Source organism: Atractosteus spatula, chromosome 18 (assembly GCF_055471065.1).
Source record: "Atractosteus spatula isolate fAtrSpa1 chromosome 18, fAtrSpa1.hap1, whole genome shotgun sequence".
Classification (NCBI taxonomy): domain Eukaryota; kingdom Metazoa; phylum Chordata; class Actinopteri; order Semionotiformes; family Lepisosteidae; genus Atractosteus; species Atractosteus spatula.
The window spans coordinates 15,563,190-15,585,629 of NC_142723.1; the positions used below are offsets into that span (position 1 = coordinate 15,563,190).

General features: G+C 43.8%; 1 protein-coding gene across 6 annotated transcripts in view; it reads left to right on the top strand.

Moving 5' to 3' along the window:
* Positions 1–4,665: 4,665 nt before the first annotated feature.
* abca3b (ATP binding cassette subfamily A member 3b) overlaps positions 4,666–22,440 on the top strand; it is a 58,857-nt gene continuing 41,082 nt past the window's right edge. The window contains exons 1-4 of one of the 6 annotated variants that reach the window (XM_088936297.1): positions 4,697–4,995; positions 6,021–6,062; positions 11,378–11,452; positions 14,986–15,244. In XM_088936297.1, the coding sequence (XP_088792423.1) occupies positions 11,399–11,452; positions 14,986–15,244 (313 nt within the window). In that variant the 5' untranslated portion in view covers positions 4,697–4,995; positions 6,021–6,062; positions 11,378–11,398. Of the gene's footprint in view, positions 4,996–5,165; positions 5,218–6,020; positions 6,063–11,377; positions 11,453–14,985; positions 15,245–22,440 lie in introns of those variants that run through there. The other 5 variants (XM_088936300.1, XM_088936299.1, XM_088936298.1 and 2 more) reach the window with 5 other exon arrangements.

Below are 22,440 nucleotides of genomic sequence, written 5' to 3' on the forward strand. Positions count from 1 at the left end.
GCAAAGTCCAGGTGTACCCTGGTAATAAAGCTCTCCTACTCTGCCCAAGTGAGGAGGAGAATCCAGTGACATTATCAATCAAAGGCTCATTATATTCCATCCTATAAAGTTTAATTAGTTGTCAAGTGCAAACAGTTCAGCATGTCAAGCAGTTATAGCTTTCTATACACTATCGCAAACTTGACCTGCTGAAGCATTGTCACTTTAGCACTTCCTACACTTCAAACTTCAAAGTGACTCGGTTAACGCTTCCTGCTTATGTTTCACGTAGATCTTTGTCTCTCACTTGGGTAGTGTGTGAGCTCTACATTCCAATTGCACACGCATCTGGATTTCTGTTTTTATTTGCGCAGTATCGCAGTCGGTTCTCGAACCACAGCTCTTTCTGGAATTCGATTTTTTTCCAGCTGTGCGACTGCCGTGTTTCGGCGACTTTCCTTTCGCCGAGTTTAAGACTTGGATGACTACAGCTTTTTTTTTTTTAACTCAGCCCAAGGTGTTGATCTGTTTCACTGCCGGGATCAAGAGTACTGTAAGACGTATAAAAACTGCAAGATTGTATGTGCTACCTTATTTGGGAAAATGTCTCCATTATACTTGAATAGACTGTGTTGAGGAACAAAAATCTTTAATAGTCAAGCTGACTGCCAGTGAAAAACGCGGCGTTCTAAATGTTACATCTGTGGCCATTGTACTGAATTCAAGCTACTTCTGAGCCATTGTTGTCCTGGTACATCCTGAATATTTAGGCAGGAGTGTTTCTTATAGGCTGGGATTTGTGGTGGATTGTAGCTTTCTACACGCTATTATCTACTTTGCAACCTCTAGTGGTGGGATTTTTTTCCCTTTACCTTAGAAAAGAACATGGTGTGCTTCAGCATGTTTGATCAGAACCACTAACCGATACCTCGGACCCGACCCTGAAAGAACCGTTTACCTTCTGATGCAGGGACTGTGATTGAAGCCATTGACAGTGGGTATATTCTTTGAATTTAAAAGGTGCAACATAAAATCCATGTGTTTCTATATCTCTCATGACCCCCCCCCCCCCGTTTTTTTTGCTTCTCAGACAAAGTAAATTGTAAATTTAAATTTACAAATCACAAACCCACACAGGTTTGGTGTTTTTGCAATGCAGGGGTGGGATTGCCCTTATTTTATATTGGAATCTTTTGGATGCGTTTTAAATGATAAATAGTGCAAAGCATGTAAACCTCTTTTGTCTGGGTGTAAGAACTGCGTGCGGGACCATTCCCTGGTCTGTGAAGGAGAATCAAACTGCAGCCCTGTGTCAAAATCGCGTTATCTGCACTCCAGAAATGTTCAGATCCCCACAGTAACTTTTTCCTGTCACTGGATAGCTGTTCCTTTGCTGTTTTTGTTTAAAGACTTCCGTGAGTGCACATCTTTGACAGATCATTAAATATGGTCTGAAGTAACATTATCCAAGCTTAAAATTTATTAAGGACAATCTTTTGTGCCTTTCACTGCTGCAAAGCCTTAACTAACTGTGAAACGTGTGCCTTACTGATCTGTAGAAGATACGCTGATTAGTACCTTGCATGCTGGAGAACTTTTTCTTTGACAGGAAGGGGAAGATAACCGTTATCCTGCGGGTACAAGATCAGCAGGCTGTGGTTTTTGTGGATGTGTATGTACAGTGCATTGTCCAGAAGTTTGTCATTCGTCAGCTGTGTCACACTTGAATGTTTACTAATGCAGGCATCATAGTTATCCCTTTGCTTTTTGGCACGGTCATGTTTTGCTGCAAGCTTATGCACGAAAAAAAAAAAAGTTTTGCTCATTCTTCCTGGAAGGCAAACAATTTACTGTGGCGCTGATGCTGAAGGTTTAAAAAAACGGCTTTTTTTTTCTTGAGTTTGTCATGCAGAGCGCTTGCTTTGCAATGTCCAAAAAAATGTTCATTCATAGACTTTTCTATGAGCAAAAATGTGTGACGCAGAAGTTCAGCCAAAACTTTAAACAATTAGAATAATTCCACAGATAGCATTTTATATCTGCTTGTGCAGTATAGTTAACCATATAACTACATTGCCAATTTTGCTGTAGAATACAATAGTACTGTATATTTACCAGAGTATTTCTAAGGGGTGGGGTAAGTGCAGAAGCATTATTCTGCACAGTAATTGATTTGTACATAACTTTTTTTTATACCCATCATGGCTTGTATTTTATTGTGTAAATATGTATCTTTATTAGTGCTGAGAAAAACTGCTTACTTGAACTTCATATTGCATGTGTCAATTTCTCCAGACACCTGCCTGTCTCTACCCTTAGGTGGTGCTGTGAATTCCCTGGTGTTTATTTTTAAATGGGTTTGTGGTGGTTTGCGCCACATCCCAGAGTTACGTCGTTATTTTTGTCATTTCTTCCTTGTTGCTGTTCTTTCAACAGAGGACCTCAAAGGACAGGCGCTCAAAATCAAAAACTGATCGTATGCACTCGCACGCACGCGCAGTGTTTTTGGAGATGTGCCGAAGGAATTCTTAGCTGCTGTTTGATGTGTTTGGATTCATCAACACTAACGTCACTGAAAGGGTTTAGTGTCAAAAAGTGGACAATTTTCTGTTGAACCAGTTTGTGGATATGATTTGTGACAATGCACATGTTTTTTTTTAGATGCATGTTTCCTGGTGTATACAGTATTGAATTGCAGCAAATAAATTCTTGTGAGCAGGGAAGTGATTAATCTGTTTTTATTTGTTGCATTTCTTTCATGTGATTTTGTCTTTTATTTCTTAAAAGGTAGGATTTCTAACTCTTAAATTTTCCCAGACCTTGCCTCATACTCTAAAACATTTATGATCAGGGGACATCAGATCCCTGTGGGTTCTCCATAGATTAAAGTACACTATCTTGAACAATGCAAGTTGTTAAACAGTTTGTTTCTTAGGATTTTTTGGGAGCTATTGGGGGACAAAAGCATAGCAGTTAATTTTCTACAGTTTCAGTTTCCTTTAATGTATAACTTCTGAACTTTCACAAAATCTTTGTTTAGCTTATGTCCCAAATTACAAGATTGCGAAGTTGCAAGAGTGTTGGTGCATTAGAACGTACCACGTAAAATCCAGTAAAACAACTGGTAAGAACCAGTTAGTTGAAAAGACCTCATGCAGCTTAATCGCTAGTAACTAATCTATTAATCTTACCTAGTTGTAGAAAATGGCGGGAGTGTTTTAACTTCAACAATATGGTTAAGGACTTTACTCCAGATTACCACACCCCTGAAACGGGCTGAAAGCAAGTATCTTATTCAAACTGGAACAAAGCCTTTAGCTGGAGTCAGTACTGAACAATCATGAAACTTTCCAGAACTGTAAGACATAAACTACGGAAATCGGAGTGGACAAAAGCTGCAGGACTTAACGTAAGGTGAAGCAAGGTAGTGCTATTTAGATGGAACAAATTTAATGGGCAGCGCTGATGTCTTGCTGTGGACATCAATTAATATTTTGTGCTCATTATTAATGAATGAATAACGTGCTGGTTCACACGGGGTCGAAGGCCGGTTTGCCTGCTGTAGCCATAGGATCTCCCATTATATTTTTCTCTAGAGAGCTGTTACCGGTTATGTTGGCCGTAGCCAGTGCAGCTTGAGAAAACTTCTGCCATCCTGGATTCCAGCAGCGCAAAAAAAAAAAAGGTTCAATCTCTCTTCCTCTTTCAGTGCAGTTCTGGGTTTTAAACACTGCTGGTGCAGATGAGGTCGTGCCCAGTGGAAGTTCCCCCTGTACCTTGTGATTGATGGCCAGCAGCCTCGTAACTGGGGAAGCGTCCTGAATGTTTTTTTATCCAACCCATAAAAAATATTTTGTATCCTCGCTGTGTCCTGCCTCAACTTTTTTTCCTTGTCAAGACACTGCTTGATTAAATAACACGGCTCGTTTGGAAATCTGCCCACAGTAACCGCAGGCTAAGGCTTCTTTCAGTTTTTATTTTATAGCGCTGCTTTAAGGGTGCATCATCTCAAGGGGCTGTAGAATAAAAGACGGGTAGTGCATTGTCCTGCAAGATAATTGCTGGAGCAAAAATGTGAGTTTTAAAGGGTCTTACTGATTCGGAAGCTTTAATAGGGGCTGGAGTATCACTGGGAGGCATGGTGCCGCAGTGGTGAGATCTGGGGCCCTGGTGTTCAACTCTGGACCTGGGGTGCCGTCTGTGTGGAGTTTGCATGTTATCCCCCGTTCACACGAGTTTCCTCTAGGAGCTTTGTTTTCCTCCCACAGTCCAAAAACATACTGCTAGGGACATTAGCCCTGATATGAATGTGTGTGTGCTCTGCGATGGACTGGTGTCCTGCCCAGGGTGTACCCTGCCTTGCGCCTACTACTTTCCGGCTCTCTCGCGACCGTGAATTGGATACAGAGGTTAAAAAATGGCCAGACGGGTGATCCTCGCACAGTCATAGAGCGACAGAGCACTACGGCTCGCTCTCCCGGTGGACGCAGCCTCCAATCTGAAAACTATAGGAGGTCCCGAAGAGCGCAGTCTCTTTAATGCATGTGTGCGCGTGTGTACCTCCACCTTTTTTCCTTTCACCCAAAAATGAGACTTTGCCTGCATGAACGCCGAGAAGGAGAGATGCCGACCGGCGCTCGCCGCCTGCAAAGGGCACCGGGCTCCGGAGCCACGTGACGACGCGAGCCGCCCCGGGGGTCACGTGACGCCCGTGTTGACGGTGGGACCGCTTGCACAGGGAGCTCGGGCTCCGCAGGTGCGTGGTGCAATGTCATGGTCGCGGCGCCTGTGAGCTGAGAGCTGCACCAAAATACACATTTGTATTTGTCCAGCGGGGCGCGCAGCGGGTTTTTACGATCCACCGCACGTGATAGAAGTCGATGACACAACGCCGACGAGCTTTAAAAGGACAGTCTGTTGTTGTGCGGCTGACTGTGCCCCGGTCCGGGTGAAAAGCCACCCTCTCCGTCACGGAACCGAGCCTGGCAGTCTCAGAGTGGATGCTGGAGGTAACAGGTTAGTCCTACTTTGCTGGGCTTCCTCGTTGTGAAGGGGTCAGGGTATTGTAGCGGGGAAAAAAAAAACCGTCTGTAGAAATGTATAGCGATACCATTGTGTCATGCAGCTGAGCCAGGAAGTTGGGATTGATGGAGGAATCTTCCAATCTATGCGAGTCCAGCTTTGCGGAGACCAACCAGCTTGTAGACAAGGCGGGTATAAGAATTCCCGATGTTACAGGTTTGGTTTCGTCGTGCTTAAATTTTAATGTATTTTCCCGTTTTCTTTAAGCCACGTCTGCTAAGCGTTATTTTTTATATTTTACCTGGCTGAAAGCACCCATAAGTGCACTTTTAGCGCAAGTGCAATTTCTGTCCTTAATGCAAAGTAGCCGGTTTTATTCTATTGATATTCGACTTGGGGTGTGATGTTACAGTATGGGAAGCGAATTGCATTTCCTTCTCGATCCCTTAGGATTTCGGATTTATACAGGATGTCCTTTGCTAATGCTATTTTATATCTAGGAAAGTATTTAAGACGCACTTCTTTTATATTAGAATCTTTGTGGATTTCGTAATTAAAAACGAATAGGTGACATGCAAGTATGAATCAACTCATAGTCGGCCTTTATTGTTTCCGTCAGCGTAGATGAAATTCTTTAAGTAACCGTATTTTAGGCTGTCTCGTTATTTGCACATTTATACACAAGCATTACTTGCATGTTCATGTCCCTCTCTGTTTTGTCAAAAAAAACGAAGTTAGCTGTGACGGTTTAACTTGTCTTTTGAAATGCTGCCTTACTACTTGAGAAAACAATGAAATCCGATCTTTCTAACTGACACTGTCAAACACAAAAGCGGACAAGCAAGTTCAGGAAGATTTTTAAGCCACTGTTGATACTGTTCAGTGAACAATATGTATTATAGCATCCTACCTCATCGCTGCTGAAGAATTCACTTTGGACAGTGCCAGCCAAAGTGGTATTTAGGAGGTTCTGGAAATGCACATCACAATTTAAAAAGTTTATTTTGTTTGATCTCTAGATCAGGGGTCTCGAGCCTCCGTCCTGAAGAGCGCCCAGTCCAGTTAAGTCTTCTGCTAAATAATTGAAGGTGCCCCCCATCCCCTCCTTTTAAGGATTACAAACACTGGGAAGATATCGATCAATTTCAAGTGGTCAGTTAAAACCAGTCTGGAGCTTCAGGGCTGAAGGGTATTCTGTTTTAGTTCCGAATGGTCTCTAAGTTACTTGAAAGTAGAATTAGCAGTGTAATTGATCCAAGTTAAATTGTGCCGTGTATTTAGAATCTAGAAATTGATGATTTAATGGTGATCTGTAGAAATCTGTTGGACTGGGGATCTTCAGGACCAGAGTTGGGTTGTGGACCTTTGCTTTCAGTAAAGACAGGTCATGGCACATTAAAATATTGGTATATACCCTCCCCTCCAAAAAAAAAAGTGCTATTTTCTCAGCACTATGAGAAGAGTGGCACGTTCTTGTTAAATTCTGCAACTAAGAAGCACCTGGTTGTAAGAGAACCAGGAGAAAAAAGACATAGAACGGTTGTTGTTGACAGTTTTATTAGCTTGTCCCCATGATTGAAACTCAGAGGTCTCGTATGATAGTTTACTAGGAGTGCTGACCGGTCTTGTCTGGTCAGACCTCAGGAGTTAAGCCAGTCTGAGCTTGGTCAGCACTGGTCTGAGAGATCACTGGGAAAAAGTGGTTGGTGGACCAACTCCATTTCGGTACAGTGTGCTGTAGGAGGAGCTGTCCTTTGACTGAGACTTTAAGATGAGGTTCTACTACTGCTGTCCATTGAGGATATCACAGCTGTCTTCATACGCCCTCAGTGTTGGGGTTCAATTCAGCTTCAGGGTAACTCCATCTAGTCTATCTAAATTTCCCCCTCTTTTCAGCTTGTGATGAATGAAATTTCCTTTTTTCCTTACAAACGTTGCTGGGCAGAGGACTGCTGTGCATCACCAAGGTCATGGGCTCACCTGATCCAGGAAGAGCGTGCATCTTCCAGTTTTCCTTCCAGCCTCATTACTTAACCGACTGCCTTACTTGAATTAACAAGTTGCTAAATTGGAATATGTCTGTTTTATCTGTGTTCTTTCGCTGTATCAAAAGCAAATTCCACCAGCTGTTGCGGTGTGGCGATAAGGAAAGAAAAGAAGGAATCTTACCATTTTTTTTCTCCTCGAAGAGCTGGGAGTTCTTTAATTATTGCACTTCGTGAGTAAAATAACCTCCTAAATGTTTAAGAATTGAAAACGGAAGAGTTTCCCATTAAAGCTATTATTGAGTTACTGATGCTTGGCTGGAATGAAAACTGGCAGATCTGTTGCACCTCCAGAACCAGGATTGGGAACATCTGACCTGTGTGGTGCCCTCCTGTATATAAAACACCCGTCATCCGTCTACAGCAAGGCAGACGCAGACACACACACTCGTACCAGGGCCAGTTCTCCAGAAGCCAGTTAACCTGCCAGCGTGTCTTCGGACTGTGGAAGGAAGCTGGAGCACCTGGAGGAAACCCAAGCAAACATGGGGAGAACTTTTAAACCCCGTGCAGAGAGCCGTGGGAATTGAACCCAGGGCCCCAGCACTGCACCACTGCACCGCCCTTAAAGGCACACAAGTTATTACACGTACTTAAGAATATGAGATGTTACAACCAAGATGATGCAGTTTGGCCAATCTGACCCGTTTGGTAGTTAATAGCTAATGGATCCAAGGATCTCATCCAGCTTTTTCCTGAAAGAAGCCAGGGTATCAGCTTTAATGTGATAGTCAGGGTAGTTTGCTTCATCTCCCCACAGCCCTTTGTGGAAAGCTATTGCTCCCAACCATTTTGTTAAAAAGTGTTTTTGAGGACAAAGGTTGCATCCCTGTCTTCTTTCCCAGTGCACAGTTGAGCACTGCCTGAAGCATGTGGATTTATTTGCTCAAGACCAGTTAGGAGGCAGTTCACGGGAAAGGTAAAATACCAGCAAAAAGTGAAGAGCAGCTGTACCATTTTGGCTGTTCTTCAGGAAGCCTCTTGAAATGAAAAGTGCATTTGTCATTCTTGAGAAAAACCTTAATCTTGCTCAAATATTTACCTTCAGTAAGACTTTCATGATTTATTTGTCTGGGGGCAGCTCTTACAGCATCATTGAGAAACAGTCTTTTCATGATTCATCACCCAGGGGTCAGAGTTACCACATTCTTTGTTCTTTAACGTTTTATCCACCCAAGAGCCTTTTTATAAAGAAGTAATATAAGATACTGACATGTGTAGCATATTTTTAGAGTACGGTGGGCACAAGACTGTGCTTTATCACTTGTAGCTATAAGCTGCAATATAAATATTGGGCTGATGTTCATGTGAACTTTTTTTAATTCATTGAACTGTTGATAGATGGAATACCAGATTATATCTCCTCCTCTGGATGGTGTTCCACTGGAGTTAAAATACCTGCTTATGAAATTATTATTTTTAAAAATGTGGGCGGCACAGTGATGCAGTGCTGGGGCCCTGGGTTCAGTTCCTGGGGTGCTGTCTGCGTGGAGTTTGTATGTTCTCCCCGTGTTCGTGTGGGTTTCCTCCCACAGTCCAGAGACGTGCTGGTGGGTTCACTGGCTCCTGGGAAATCTGGCCCTGGTGTGAGTGTGTGTGTCTCTGTGTGCCTGCCCTGCGAGGGACTGCCTTGCTCTTTGCCGGGTTAGGCTCCCCCTCGCCCCTGAATGGGATGGAGAGGCTAGAAAATGGACATGGCGGCTGTCTTTGGGCTGACCAGTAAGAGCGTCACTAGGATTTTGGGCTGCTCTCCTCGCAGATTCCCTCTTGCAGTTGCTTTCGTTTCAGAACTGGGGGAGATTTCCAGTGCGTTACAAAACAAGTGACATCAGTTCCTTGAAATCGGGCACCTCCCGAGGAGTGGAAAACAAGGTTTTTTTGTTAATTGATAGATGGGGGTTCGGCTGGCTAGCCCATCTCTTCTCGTGCAGGAGCACGAGGAGCATTGGGGAACGAAAGGCAGGGCAGTGCTCATACTAGGTGGCAGGCAGGAAATATTTGCCTCCTTTCCTTAAGGTGCTGTAAAAATGCATGAGGACTAGTCCATGTGTTCATCAGCAGAACTGCAAGGAGACGGTTCTGGCCAGGGTAGTTAACCGCGATGACCATGCATCGCTCAAAATAAAGAACAAACTGTTTTCCAAGAACTTGGTGAGAAATGTAATCCTTGCGATATCGGATACTGGGACGCTTATCCTAAAACTTCCAGTTAAGTTTCTGTACCTGTAACAGAGCCAGTGGTATGGCGTTGTCAGCTTGGATTTAGTGTTGTGGTCTTTGTTCTAGCAAAGGGGGATGTTGGCCATCTGAGCTTGACAGAGCCATGCACCGTTGACCCCGAGAATCCCCCAAAACCTACAGGAGAGTGAGCTTTGATTGCAGGGGCGATGAAGCTCTGGCTGAGTGCACTGTGCAATCTTCTGCACCTGACTACATCCTGGGGTTGCTTTTATTAATTACCAGAAAGCACCTTATTCCTGTTAGGCGTCCTGGGATCTCAGAGCCTATCCTGGACGCCCAGGGCACAGGGCAGGGCTATAACCTTGCTGGGACACCAGATCCTCGCAGGGTGCATACACAGACACCCGGAGAAAACCCATGTGAGCTGTGGAAGATCACGCAGACTCCCTACGGAAGGTTACCCATTCCAAAATCAAATTACGGACCCGAGGCAGCAAGATGAACTGCCACGCCACTCTCTATCAGGCACAAATTTATCGGTGCCCGGTGGCACTCGGCCAGCGCGGTATCACGATATTTCAGGATTTTTTTTCAGGAAGCTTTGGACATCCCTGTTGTGCTCCTATAACTCATAGATGGATGGTTTTTGGCTGTGGCTGTGGCGGGTGTGTGGAGCAGTGGTTAGGGTTTTTATAACTGGTAGGTTGTGGGTTCAAATCCGAGGTGAGGCACTGCCGTACTTCACCCTAATTGCTCTGTTAAAATACCCAACTGTCAATATAAGTTGCTTTGAATAAAGGTGTCGGCCAAATTAACTAGTGATAACACAGCAATATTGCAGGCTGGGCTTAGACCTAGCAGAGTCTGGACAACAGGGCAAGTCAGACGCCAGTGCAATACTGTTTATTACTGAAACTTAATGCTACAGCCTGTAGTAATGTAACTCTGAATAGACTGCTTTCATGTTGACGTGCTGAAAGAGTGTTCACCTGATCTCTCCTAGGGCTCTTTTTTTTTTTTTCCACGCTGCCATTATCTTGTGTTCTTGCGCTGCTTGTCCCCTCCCCGTTCTCGTTTTGATGAAACACTTCCATTCTCAGTGTAATGCTAACACCGGTGGAGAGGAAAGACAAAAACAAGCACTGTGCTGTTGCAGCTGGAGAAACCAGGTTTTGTTTCCTGGTTTGAGAGTGGATCACCTGTCCTTTTTGAGACTATTTCCTTGTTTCTTTTTTGTTGTGCACAGCTGGCTCTAGGCCCTGTCAGGCTGTGTTGCTGCTTTCTCAGGCGTTGTCTGCATCTTGGAAATCTTTAGCCCGCCGGCCTCAGTTTATTTTTTTAAACGAACTCTGGTGACCTGTTTCTTGTGAGGCGACAGCTCTGGAAATGTTTTGGGATTGATTTTTTTTTTCTTAAGGAACAGTTCTGGTCCTCAGATCTGTCAAGAAAGCAGAAAAAGGCCAAATGTTTGTTCCTGATATTTCTGATTGTGTAAGACTTTCTGGTACAGAGGTTACGGGGCTTATGAAGTGTGAGCCATAGTTAGTGTCAAAACAGGCGTACTAACCAAAAATAAAAATATTTTCCCACAGTTTTCATAGAAACCAAAAATGTTTCTGGCACTGATCTTAATCAGTTTTTTGGAAGAATTGCAATAACTTTGCTTGGTAGTGTGGCTATAATGGTGCTGTTTGATTGTAATTACTTTGTTTCACTTGGTATATTCTGAATGCATGAAAACCTTTTTTTATGTGCTGTTGTCTGGCAGGGTGTTATAAAGATGCTGTTAAGTAATTAGCACTGATTATTAAAGAACATTAGCATCTTTTTGTATCTGCAAGATTCGTACATATTCTTGCAGTGAAGGACTACTTAATTGACTTAATTGCTCAAGAACTACCTAAAGGAAATACACCTTTCGTGTTGCTAAAAGTCTTCCATTTTATTTTGTGATCTTTTGTAGAAAGGTATAATTTTTTTAAGAGATGAAGACTTTATCAGCAGTGGGAATGGGTTGAGGGAATTAATTTGGGGCTCAGTAGACCTGTTGTTTCTAAACTTAATCAGTGGCTCTGTTTCAGTGGGGATTTCCTCACAATAGGGGTTAGAGCTCCTCCTGATCTGTGTCTTCTCTCTTATCTCCTGCGCAGGTCCCCTGCTCCTTCTGGAAGATGGCTGTGCTGCGACAGTTCCGTCTGCTGCTCTGGAAGAACTACATCCAGCAGGTAAACATCTTGTCTGCCTGCGGTTAGCCCAAGTCTGCAGGGTGCCACAGAAGCAGCCGTGTGCAGGCTCTGTTCCTATGGCTGTGTGCAAGGACCTCGGCCCTTTCCTGACACAAAGGGGTTTAATTGTAGCACATAAGTCATTTTTCCACCTTCAAAAAAATGTTGGATTTTTTTTTTGTCCTTCATCCAACCATTTTTTTTAAATGCTTCTTCCAATTCAGGGTTATAGAGAAGCCAGAGCCTATCCCAGCAAAGCAACCGGCGCAAGGCAGGCTACACCTTGGATGGGACGCCAGTGCATTGCAGGGCAGATAGATACAGACACACACTCACACCAGGGTCAGTTTTCCCAGAAGCCAATTGGTTTTGGACTGTGTAAAGAAACCAGAGTGACCAGGTGGAAACCTGGGGAGAACATACAAACTCCACGCAGACAGCACCCCAGGAATTAGACCCAGAGTCTCAGTACTGCGAGTCAGGAAACTTGCAGTTTCTTGTGGATGACTTTATATGATGGAGAGACATGTAAACCTTTGAGGTTTCAGAAATCTGCAGTAGACTGTGTTGAAATCTAGTTGGTCGGTTTTGCTGAAAGTCTGAGACCCGAATTTCTCTCCTCTTGAAGGTCAGGGAAGCTGCAGGGACACAGGCTTCATAATTCGTGGCTGTTTAAAGGCCCTTCTGGGGAGGAGAAGTTTGTGGGACCTTTTGAGCGAAACATCAGATAAGTCTGTGGCTCTTGATTGTCACAGCATAAAAGATGGATCTGAACTTTGCTGACTAAAGTTGTGTGGATCTGCAGTTTGTAGACTGATTTATCGTTGAACGCTTAAGCTTTCATTCCTGATCTCCCCTGGCCAGCCTTTCAATCTCCTTGCTTCTATCCCAGCCTCCTCGTTTCTTTGCTTTGTGTGCTGAGCCTTTGATATTGTGAAGCAAAAAGAGGCTCTGTCAACACCACCCAGTGATCAATCCCACGACTTCTGTGCGAGTGGGAAAAGTTCCGGTTGGGCCGTGGGACATGCGGAAGAGAGGTGGAACAAGGTGAACTCGTGTAGTAATGACCTGTTGTGTTGCTGTCGACTGCTGTTTTGTCTAAAACGTGTTTACTGTACTGATAGGGGAAAGCGCAGAGAGAGGAGACCCATTACAGTGCAAGAGCAACTGACATCGATTAACGTCTGGAACCTGCTAGTGCCCTAAAGTTCTAATGTTTCTGAAGTTAAACTAGTGTTTTTTTCCAGAGTGTGTTTAAATAGATATTTCTGTAATACAGCCTTTCAAACTTTATGGATAATGAGTCTTTGGTTTATGTCTGGTTATAACGAAGAAGTCCTGAGAATCTGTATTTTTTTGGGTCTAGTTTACAACTATTCTGATTCAGGCTCCCAGATCCTTAAGTTCCGATTTCCAAAATAATTCTGATCGTGCAGTTATGGAAGCTCAGAAGGGTTCTTGGTGTGTCTCCTCTTGGAAAAGAGCACGGTTACACAAGAAATCATGTTTTTACACTGTAAAAGGCACATAGCAGTTTAGTATATTATTAGTGCACCACAAAGATTCAGAGTAATGTTGATTTCAGGCTTTCTTGGAATGAAGGGCTTATTCCCTTTCTACAACTGTGTGTTCATCTGGTGACCTCAATGAAAGCATTCACTTGATTCTTAAATTGGTTCCCCTCGTATGTCTGAGTCAGATGACGAGGGCTGCTTTTACACCATGTTTCAGGATCCGGTGCTGATCACTGGAGCGTCTTTTTCATCATAGCGGTGTCTGAAAAGGGAGATCACACTGACCCAAGAAACAGAAGGTGACTGGCTTACATGCATGAAGCACAGAATAATAAGTACAAATGTAAGATGCACCAGAATGACATTAGGATAGTTCAAGCTATACTAAGATCCTTCAGCTCCTGTTGGATTCTTTGCTAGGATCTTTAGGAATACAGGTAGCAGGTTAAGTAGAGTGTGCAAAATGGCCTGATATAACTCTCATTTGGCCTGATGTTGGTCATGTGTTGAAAATCTGCAGTATGTGTTCCTGCATAAGCATATGTAGGGCTTTTTCATCCTAACTCCAGACAAGCCACCTCCAGCAGATTTTACCCATTAAATTGCCCTTATCTACAATTTAATAGTAATCAGCTGCAGGTAATGTATAAAGTTTAAATAATTCAGAAATTGCTTGGAGCAATTGAATGGTCAGCCTTCAAGGACCAGAGATCTCTTAATTGCAAACATTACCTGTAATCAGTAATGTGCAAATGTTCGCAATTTCACGGAACATGTGAGTGAGGGTGGGCAATTAGACTGCCTGTTCTGGGCTCTCCAGGAGTAGAGATTGTTATGCAGTGACATGTTACAGGGTTGGAGACTCTTGACATTGGGGCTGTGAGCTCTCTCATGAGGCCGAATGATCTGAGCTCTCAGCAATGGGAGCTGCCCTGCTTGCAAAGTTGAATTGTTTTGTCTTCTATTCATGAGCAAATATTTGCACTCCGTGTGCAGACAATGTGGCAAATGACCCAATTTTGCTCTAAAATATCTATATCAAGCAAGTTATGTTACACAACTGTGTGCCATGTTGGGTAACAGAGTTCTCTCCACATGGTGCACTGCGTGTTCTTTTAATCATATTTTCTGTTACACTTTAAAGATTATTTGCAGGTTCTGCGCCATGTCGATTTGAATAGCAGGCTATTTTCCTATCTTGGGGTCTAAAGAGTAACATGTGGGTTTTGATCAGTTTAGTAAATGAATCATTTACTGTAAGTCAGGAATGACCAGTAGAGAGCCTTGATAGCCTTGATTGTGTTGGTATGTTCATTTCAAACGAGTCCAGAGACATGCTGGTAGGCTAACTGGCTTCTGGGAAAATTAGCCCTGGTGTGAGTATGTGCTTGTGTCTGTGTGTGTCCTGCGATAGACTGGTGTCCTGTCCAGAGTGTATCCTGCCTTGTGCCCTTTCTTTGCCGAGATAGTCTCCAGCTCCCCTGTGACTCCGAATTGGAAAAAGCAGTTAGAAAAAGGATGGGTGACTCCTTAACTACTTCAATTCAACACATCTTTTGCTTGTATGGTAAAAGGTGTTCCCGGTGTTTAGAAATTGATGATTGAAGGCTGACTTGTGGAACGTGCTGGTCTTCCCTGGGCTGCAGTCCAGACCCACGATCTTTGTGTTTTCGGAGTCCCAGGGGCTGTGGTTAGGGTTAGGGTTACTAACGGAAGCACAGTTAATGGGAAGTAGGTGGGCCTCATAAACTAGTTGGCGATTTACACAGTTCCATGGCCTTATGGGAGTTCTTATTCTTGTCATTCTCGGTGACCAAAGGACCGGTTATTCCCTCTGGGAAAGGGTTTTAAAAGGGCACATAGTGCCACATAACTACCCCAAAATATACCTCTGTCCTACATTCTCACATTTCCTGTCACATCATCACCAATGTTTAAATTGGCATGCTAATGCTTTATGAATATAACATGCCATAACCTTGCCTGCCCTGAGTGTATTTTCCCTGTTTTTTCCCCCAGAAGCGTCAGATCCTGGTGACTATCGTTGAAATCGCCCTGCCCCTGCTTTTCGCCGCCATCCTCATCATCCTGAGACAGCGGGTGACGTCCACCATCCACCCCAACGCCACCTCTTATGACCGCTTCTCCGTCTCGGATATCCCCTGGCCACTGTCCTGGCTGTCCCTGCAGCTGGCCTACATCCCTGGCAACGTCAGCGCGGTTCGGAACGTTGCCGTTGATGTGCAGAAGAGCCTTAGCACCTACTCCATCGGAGAAGGCAAGTACTGTGCTTGACGTCAGAGGTTAAAGGTCAAACCGGCAGCTTGTCCAGCCTTTTCTAGCGGGAAACTATGGTTACCCATCAGTACAAGCCTGTGAAGTATCCCAGCATACTTCTGCAGTCAACTGAAAAAATGTTCTTCTTATTGATTTTATTATTGACACTCTTTTGAAATTTGCATGTCAATCGAAAAGGGCCATTTTGTCCCCCAAACGGATTAATTTATTTTTCAGGCAGTATAAATGATGCTGCCAGACTGCTTACTTTTATTTTCTTCTTTGTTTAGCAAATTATGGTGGAAAACATCCATCCCATCCTCCTTAGAGTCGTGTTCTGGGCAAAGAAGGATTTACCTTTTCGTCCCAAAACATTTTTGGAATCTATCCTTCACCCCTGGCTCTAAGCTTGATAAATAATGTTTTGCAAGCACAGCTCACAAAAGAGTGAGCAGTCCTACTCCATAATTTGTATGGATTCCATTATGATAGCTACCCAAAAGTTGGATATTTTTATAAGAATTTTAGATTGGTCTAGCTCCTCAGGTCTTTTTGGCTATGATTCAGTATATGTCCTGAAGAAAAAAAGTAGCAATACTGCTTTCTGCCTCCTTGATGAATTCAATCCCGTCTTGATCACTCCTGCCAGTCTAGCTCGTCTTTCCTGTGCTGCATGCTGCATGTGCTCTGTAGTGCTAGGGTGAGGTAATGGAACTGGTCTTTCAGGTCTTCTAATAATTGTGTTCAGAGGAAACGCCATCGCAGCTGTAAAAGCAAATTATCCGTCTGCAGACAGAGCCGCCGAAGAGGATGGGATTGTTTTCTGTCCTAATATTTCCTGACAACACCAATCAATCCCTAGTTTCGGCTGTAAAATATAGCTGCCCAGCAACAGATGTGCCCAATAAGGTGTTCCTCGTTCCAAAGTTTGCAATCAGAAAGTCGCATGCAGTACCTCAAACCAGCTGAGACCATGAGGTTCAGGACTATCACATGATTCATAGCAATATCTGGCCAGTACCGTGTAGGCAGATAAGCACATAGTTTGACAAGCCCTAACTATTCCTTACTCGGTCTTGAAAGAGATGAACTAAATAGCAGGACACATGTGACTCTTCCCCTCTATGTAGCCCTCTCATCACACCCTGCTGCGAGGCTAAATCCTGGTGGTGTGCTAATAATCTTGAGTCCTGTCTGTTCTATGTCTCCACTATCCTAGAATAGCTCTTCTCCTGTCTACCAGGTATCTTTGCCTAGTTAAAGCATCCTTCTTGTTTGGATTAAGTATTTATTTATCGGCAGTTTGATCTGTCGGTTTTTGTCATTTATAATTGCCAGTTTTTCTTTATATGCCCACCCAATTGGGAACCGGCAGCTGCTTTGAATTATGGCTTGTGACTCCTGTTCAGTACAGGGGGAATGTGTTTCTCTGTCACAAGCAGCTGTCGAGCACGCTGGAGGCTCCGCAGTGCTGGACAGGAGAGTTAGTGCAGAGTGGAGGATGCCCATTGGTGTCATTGCAGGTTCTCGTCAAATCACAGCAGTCTCTGCTGCGTAGAGAGCCGGCAGTACCTTGCTTGCTTAATCCCAGCTTAATCACCTCAATGATGCCCATACTCTCGCACAGTGAGGAGGTACTTTGCTCCCTCTTCTAGCTGGGAAGGGCCTGGGCAAACGAAAACCACCACACAGCTTGCCTGTCCAGCCCCTGTGGCCTCCCACATTACCACCTCCTTCGCTGTCCTTTCTCCAGTCACCACACAGCCTGACAGACCAGCTGAATCGCCTGCCACCCTGAGAATACTTCTCACTTGTGTTCTCAGTCCTGGCTGATCCCGTTTGGTTGGGGATACTCCTATGTGATAAATACCGGTGCCCCTCACATAGCGACAGGTGGCTTGATACAGTCGTGCAACTTGACTAAGTACAGACTGACTCACTCACTGCTCTTATACAAGGCTCTCAGTTACTTTAGGGATTTGGCTAATTCTACAGGATCCTATTCCAGCAGCTCCTTTCCCTCCAGTGGAGTCATTCATTTTAGAGGTCTCCACACTCACTTCCCCATGTGTGTTGAATCAGAATTCAACACCTGCTTCCAATCTCGCTACACTCAGTAGCCATTTTGGCTCAAGGCCACAGCCTGGGTGTGAGCCAAGATGGTAGCCTCTTCCAGACACTACCTCTTTCTTCACCTCTCTCCCACGTTCTTGTCTGAATAAATGCACTGTAGTTTTAGAAGTGTTTTATTTCTGAGGAATGTACCTTTTGTAAAAATGGTACTGAAATAAGTGGAAGCAACAGCACATGCAGCAGAAATACAGTAAATACAGCAGATGTAGAAGAAGTAGCAAGAAATTGATATTCTGTTAAATACGATGGCTATCAAAAATATTTGCTCCCCTTGGACTTTTACATGTTATTGTGTTACAATATGGAATCCTAATGTATCTAATTGGGATTTTTTGCCATTGATTGATACAAAACACCCTATAATGTCAAAGTGAAAACAAAATTCTACAGTCCTCATAAATTAATAATAATTATAAATGAGAAAAAAACTAATTTCTTAGACATTCACTCTCTTTGCTATGGCGCACCTAACTAGGCACTGTTCCAAACTCCCGTCTTTAGTAGTCACATAATTAGTTGAATGGAGCCCAGGTGTGCGCAAATAAGGTGTTTCACATGAGTTCAGGTTTGATTCACCCATCTCTGAGAGGTCGCATTGTAGATGAGCACAGCTCCCAACAAAAACTGAAGACAAAAGAACATTTTCAAAGCAAATCGCGGATATTGAAATGCATCGGTCACGAGAACGATATAGGTATTTTTTGAAAGATATATATATATAAAGTATTTTGAAAGATATAAGTAAATTTGGGGCATCCAGTATACCCCAAAACACAGCAAAGTCCGTAGAGAAATGTAGAAAATATGGCACAATTGTGAATCTGTGCATAACGGGTTGTTCTCAAAATCTGAGGATCTGGTTGAGAAGGGCGCTAGTCAGGGAGTCCAGCAAGGGGCCTGTGACAACTCTAAAAGAATTCTAGTCTTCTGTGGCTGAGACAGGAGACGCTGTGCATACGACAACACCTGCCCACAAATCTGGGCTTCATGGGAGAGTGGCCAAACGAAAGCCATCGTTGACATAAAAACCTTGACTGCAGTTTGCCAGAAGGCATGTGGGAGACTGAGACCGGGGGGAAGAAGATTCTACAGCGCGGTAAGAGCAAAATCGACCCTTTTGACAAGCGCAACGCCGCACATCATCTTGAGAACACCATCCGTCCGTGAAGCATGGTGGTGGAGCCTCATGCTATGGGCTGCGTCAGGGCCTGGAAGGCTTCTGAAGGTAGAAGGCACAGTGGATGCAGCAAAGCAAAGTAAAATCCTGGAGAAGAACTTCCCAAGTCCCAGGTCTCCTGCAGACCGCAGCAGAAGAATCATCTTCCACCTGCACAGCGACCCGCAGTATGCAGCCAAAACAACACGCCAGTGGCTTCAAAACAAAAAAGGTCCATGTTCTGGAGTGACCCCATCAAAGCCCAGACCTCAGTCCAATTGAGGATCTGTGGTAGGGACCTTGAAAGAGCTGGTGAGGACTCATGGCTGTAATTTCTGCCATAGGTGCCTCTACCAGATATTGACTCAAAGTGGGTGGATACATATGCACTTAGTTATTTTTTGTTTTATATATTTAAATTAATTTAGATCTGTAGAATGTTGTTTTTACTTTGACGTTATAAAGTGTTTTATGTCAATGGCAAAGAATCCCAGTTAAATACATTATGATTCCATATTGTAACACGATAACATTTGAAAAAGTCCAAAGGGGGTGAATACTTTTTGATAGCATCTGAATCTCCTTTAAAGACTCAGGCGCCACCTTTCATTACCCAGTGACAAAACTACCTGTTCCAATTCCTGCACGCTGGCCAAGACGAGCGGTGCTGTCATTATGATGGTAATTTGCTCGGCAGATTCAGGGCAATTTACAGTTGCCTACGCTACACAGTAAGTGGATAAACAAAATAGATAACAGAATCAAGATGATGATTTATTGCATTATCTCGCCTACAAGTGACCGTGCAAGTCTAAAAGGAGGGATAATTCAAACATCAAGAAGCCAAGTGCAGATTTGTGCCTGTGCGGGGTAGATACTGTGTAGTGATCCAACAGCACAAGCAGGTCATCAAATAAGAGGTCTACCTTTCGAGTCCAGGGAGGCCTGAGTGCAGTTACTGGGGAAAAATGCCTGAAAGTGCGTTTTTTACCAAGCCGGCGAGGACACCTTGCTCTTTTGCCTTTTATGACACGATACTTTTGTTTCCCATTTGTCTTGGGCCCTGCTGAGCTTATTGAGCTTGCGGCCGCTGCTGGAGGTGATTTCGAGAGCCGACTGCATGCGAAGCGAGTCATGTTCATGATTTTAGAGATGTTTGCGATGGCCATAACTCCCCACTGCTGAATATCCATCCGGATCATTTGTCTCCCTTTCGGTTTTCCTCTAATGGCCGCGTTGACCCGCTGAGTGCCTCACACCAATCAGTGAGCTTTTCATCTCAAGGTAGCCGTTCTGATTTATAGAGGGGGGTCTACTTATTTGAAATGGCCTCCGTTTGTCATTTGCCGCCTAAGGGCATATCTTGTTTACCTCCATGGATGCTAAATGGGGGCAGCGCAGTAGAGCAGTGGTGAGAATTACTGCCTGGCAGTGCTGGGTGCCCGGGTTCAATTCTGGACCCGGGGTGCTGTCTGTGTGGAGTTTGTACTGTGTGTTCTCCCCATATTCACGTGGATTTTCTCCAGTTTCCCCCCACAGTCCAAAGACAGACCGGTAGGTTAATTAGCTTCTGGGAAGACTGGCCCTGGTGTGAGTGTGCGTCTGTCTGCCCTGCGATGGACTTGGCGTTCTGTCCAGGGTGTACCCCGCCTTGTGCCCATTGCTTGCCGAGACGGGCTCCAGCTTCCCCGCCACCTTGTACTGGGCGAAGCAGTTAGAAAGTGGATGGGGTTTGCCAGACCTTGGAAATGATTTACTTGTTTGTTTGTCCTTCTCGTATGGAGTCTGTGCCGAGCACACCATCCACTTCAGTTGACCTCATGTCGAAGTTTGCAGAATCCCATCCTATGCAGTTGAAGAAGTGTGTCATGTGGCACTGAGCCCACCTGCTGGTTGGTGCCCATGGTGATATCCCCCCCCCCCCCCACCCCCACAAACACACATTGAGTCACGTCCGATTGCAAAACAGATTCGTCACCCATGAAACATTCTCTCACTCGTCGGAGAGGTTGTGTTTTCCTGTGGTTTTGCAGGAGACCTGTAAAACGCCGACACAGTTTAGAAGCATTCCAGTAACTCCTGAATGATGGTGTGCTTTGTGCTGTGGGTGGAAAGACCAGTAAGACTGAAGGCTGTCAGAAGTCTGATATCCAGAGCTACAGGGGCTGAAAGGCCTCCTTCTCATTTGTCACCTTCCTAATCTTGTTTTGTAATTTATAATTAATACAATTATATGTCCTTCACGCTTATTTTTACAGTATTAGAATTTTGTTTTGCCCTTTTGAAGGAAAAACAAATGTCAATTTAAATTAAAAGTTAAATTGAAAGAAATAAAATGAGTAGTTTTGGTTCATGTGTGATCTGTTACTCATGCAAAGTCCTGGGACCAAACAGGATAATGCGCTGAGCCGGTCGTTATCATTCAGGTGCTTTCTAGTTTTGCTTACACTGTGGTCTTCCCTGCCTCAGTCAGCACTAGTGTGTCAATGCCTACACCTTTATCTTTATGCGAGACATTTGAAAGATTCTCGTTTTCCCTCAATCATGTTTTGTAGCAATCACTAAGCATTTAGGGGAACATATCTTGCCTAACTGTTTAATAAATAAACTGATATGGATTCATGTTGGGTGTCTTCTTCTGTGGGCTAATGTGATCTGGTAGTTTACCAGCTACATGGATATGCAAGTAAAACTGAGAACAGGAGACACTTTTCCCCAAAGGGTGGTTGGAGTCTGGAACAAGCTACCCAGCCATGTGATGGATGCCAATCCCCAAGCTTTTTTCAAAAAACTTCTGGATGAGACCCTGGGATGAAAGCACTACAAACTGGGATAAATGGACTGAATGACCTCCCCTTGTTTGCAACCTTTAAGCTGTTCTTTCCTTTCAATAATGGTGGTTTTTCCATTACAGAATAAAACCTGTTTGTGATGAAAGGGTCTTGTGGTTAATGCATCCATCTAGACTTTCAGAATGATCCCGTATGTAAGTTAGCAATGTGTATTGTACGACATTTGAACCAACGCCATTTAATACAGTATTTCTAATGGTGTGTAGGTCAGCTGATGTCACCTGTACCTGAATTAAGCTCGGCAGGTTACGGTCCTATGTGCTCTCCTAAGAAAAGCTGGTGCTGGTTGTACAGACTTCAGGATATTCCCTTTTCTCTGGCAGGGCTTAGTGTCTACAATACTGTCGTACATGGTCGCACTGTCTAGAAACAAAATGGGCTTTGAACGAAAATACATTCATGCTTGCTGTAAACATAGCTTTTCAGGCACGCTTCTGTATAGACAGTACTGGCTTTTTTGCTAAAACAATGAAACCCTCCAAAACCTAACTAACCATTGCAGCTGAGACTTGGGTATTCAGATAAAAATGTGCTCTGGGAAGAGGAAGCAGGTCTGGTTCAGGGTTCTGGCACAGCTGAAGAATTTCAAAGGAAATTTAAAGCACTGAATTATTGATTTGAGGGTGAAGAGTAGGTACACTTGGGTGTAAAAAAAAAAGGCAACGGTTCTGAATCTGTACTGCACAATATTTATTTGGCATTTATAATTCCCTCGGGTAATGAGCCTATATTGTTACACTCTTGAGCTTTTTGTTCCTGTACCTGAGACTAGATGTGTTTTCCTCTTGAATTATTCAACTGCCACTACTAGCAAGTCACCAGCACACTTTATACTGTAGACTGTAGATGGCTTTTTTTCTAAACAAACCCTGGCTAGTTCCCAAAAAATAAATTGTACAGCCATAATTGTTCAATTGTGGCTGTTAGAACATTTTAGCTATATACTGGTTCTTAATTATGAAGAGTTAACATGAAGTGTAAAGTAATGCTTGTTGGGAAAATACATTTTGAAGCATTTTATGTCCTAATTAGAAATTCTTATTCCTGGTTTGCTTG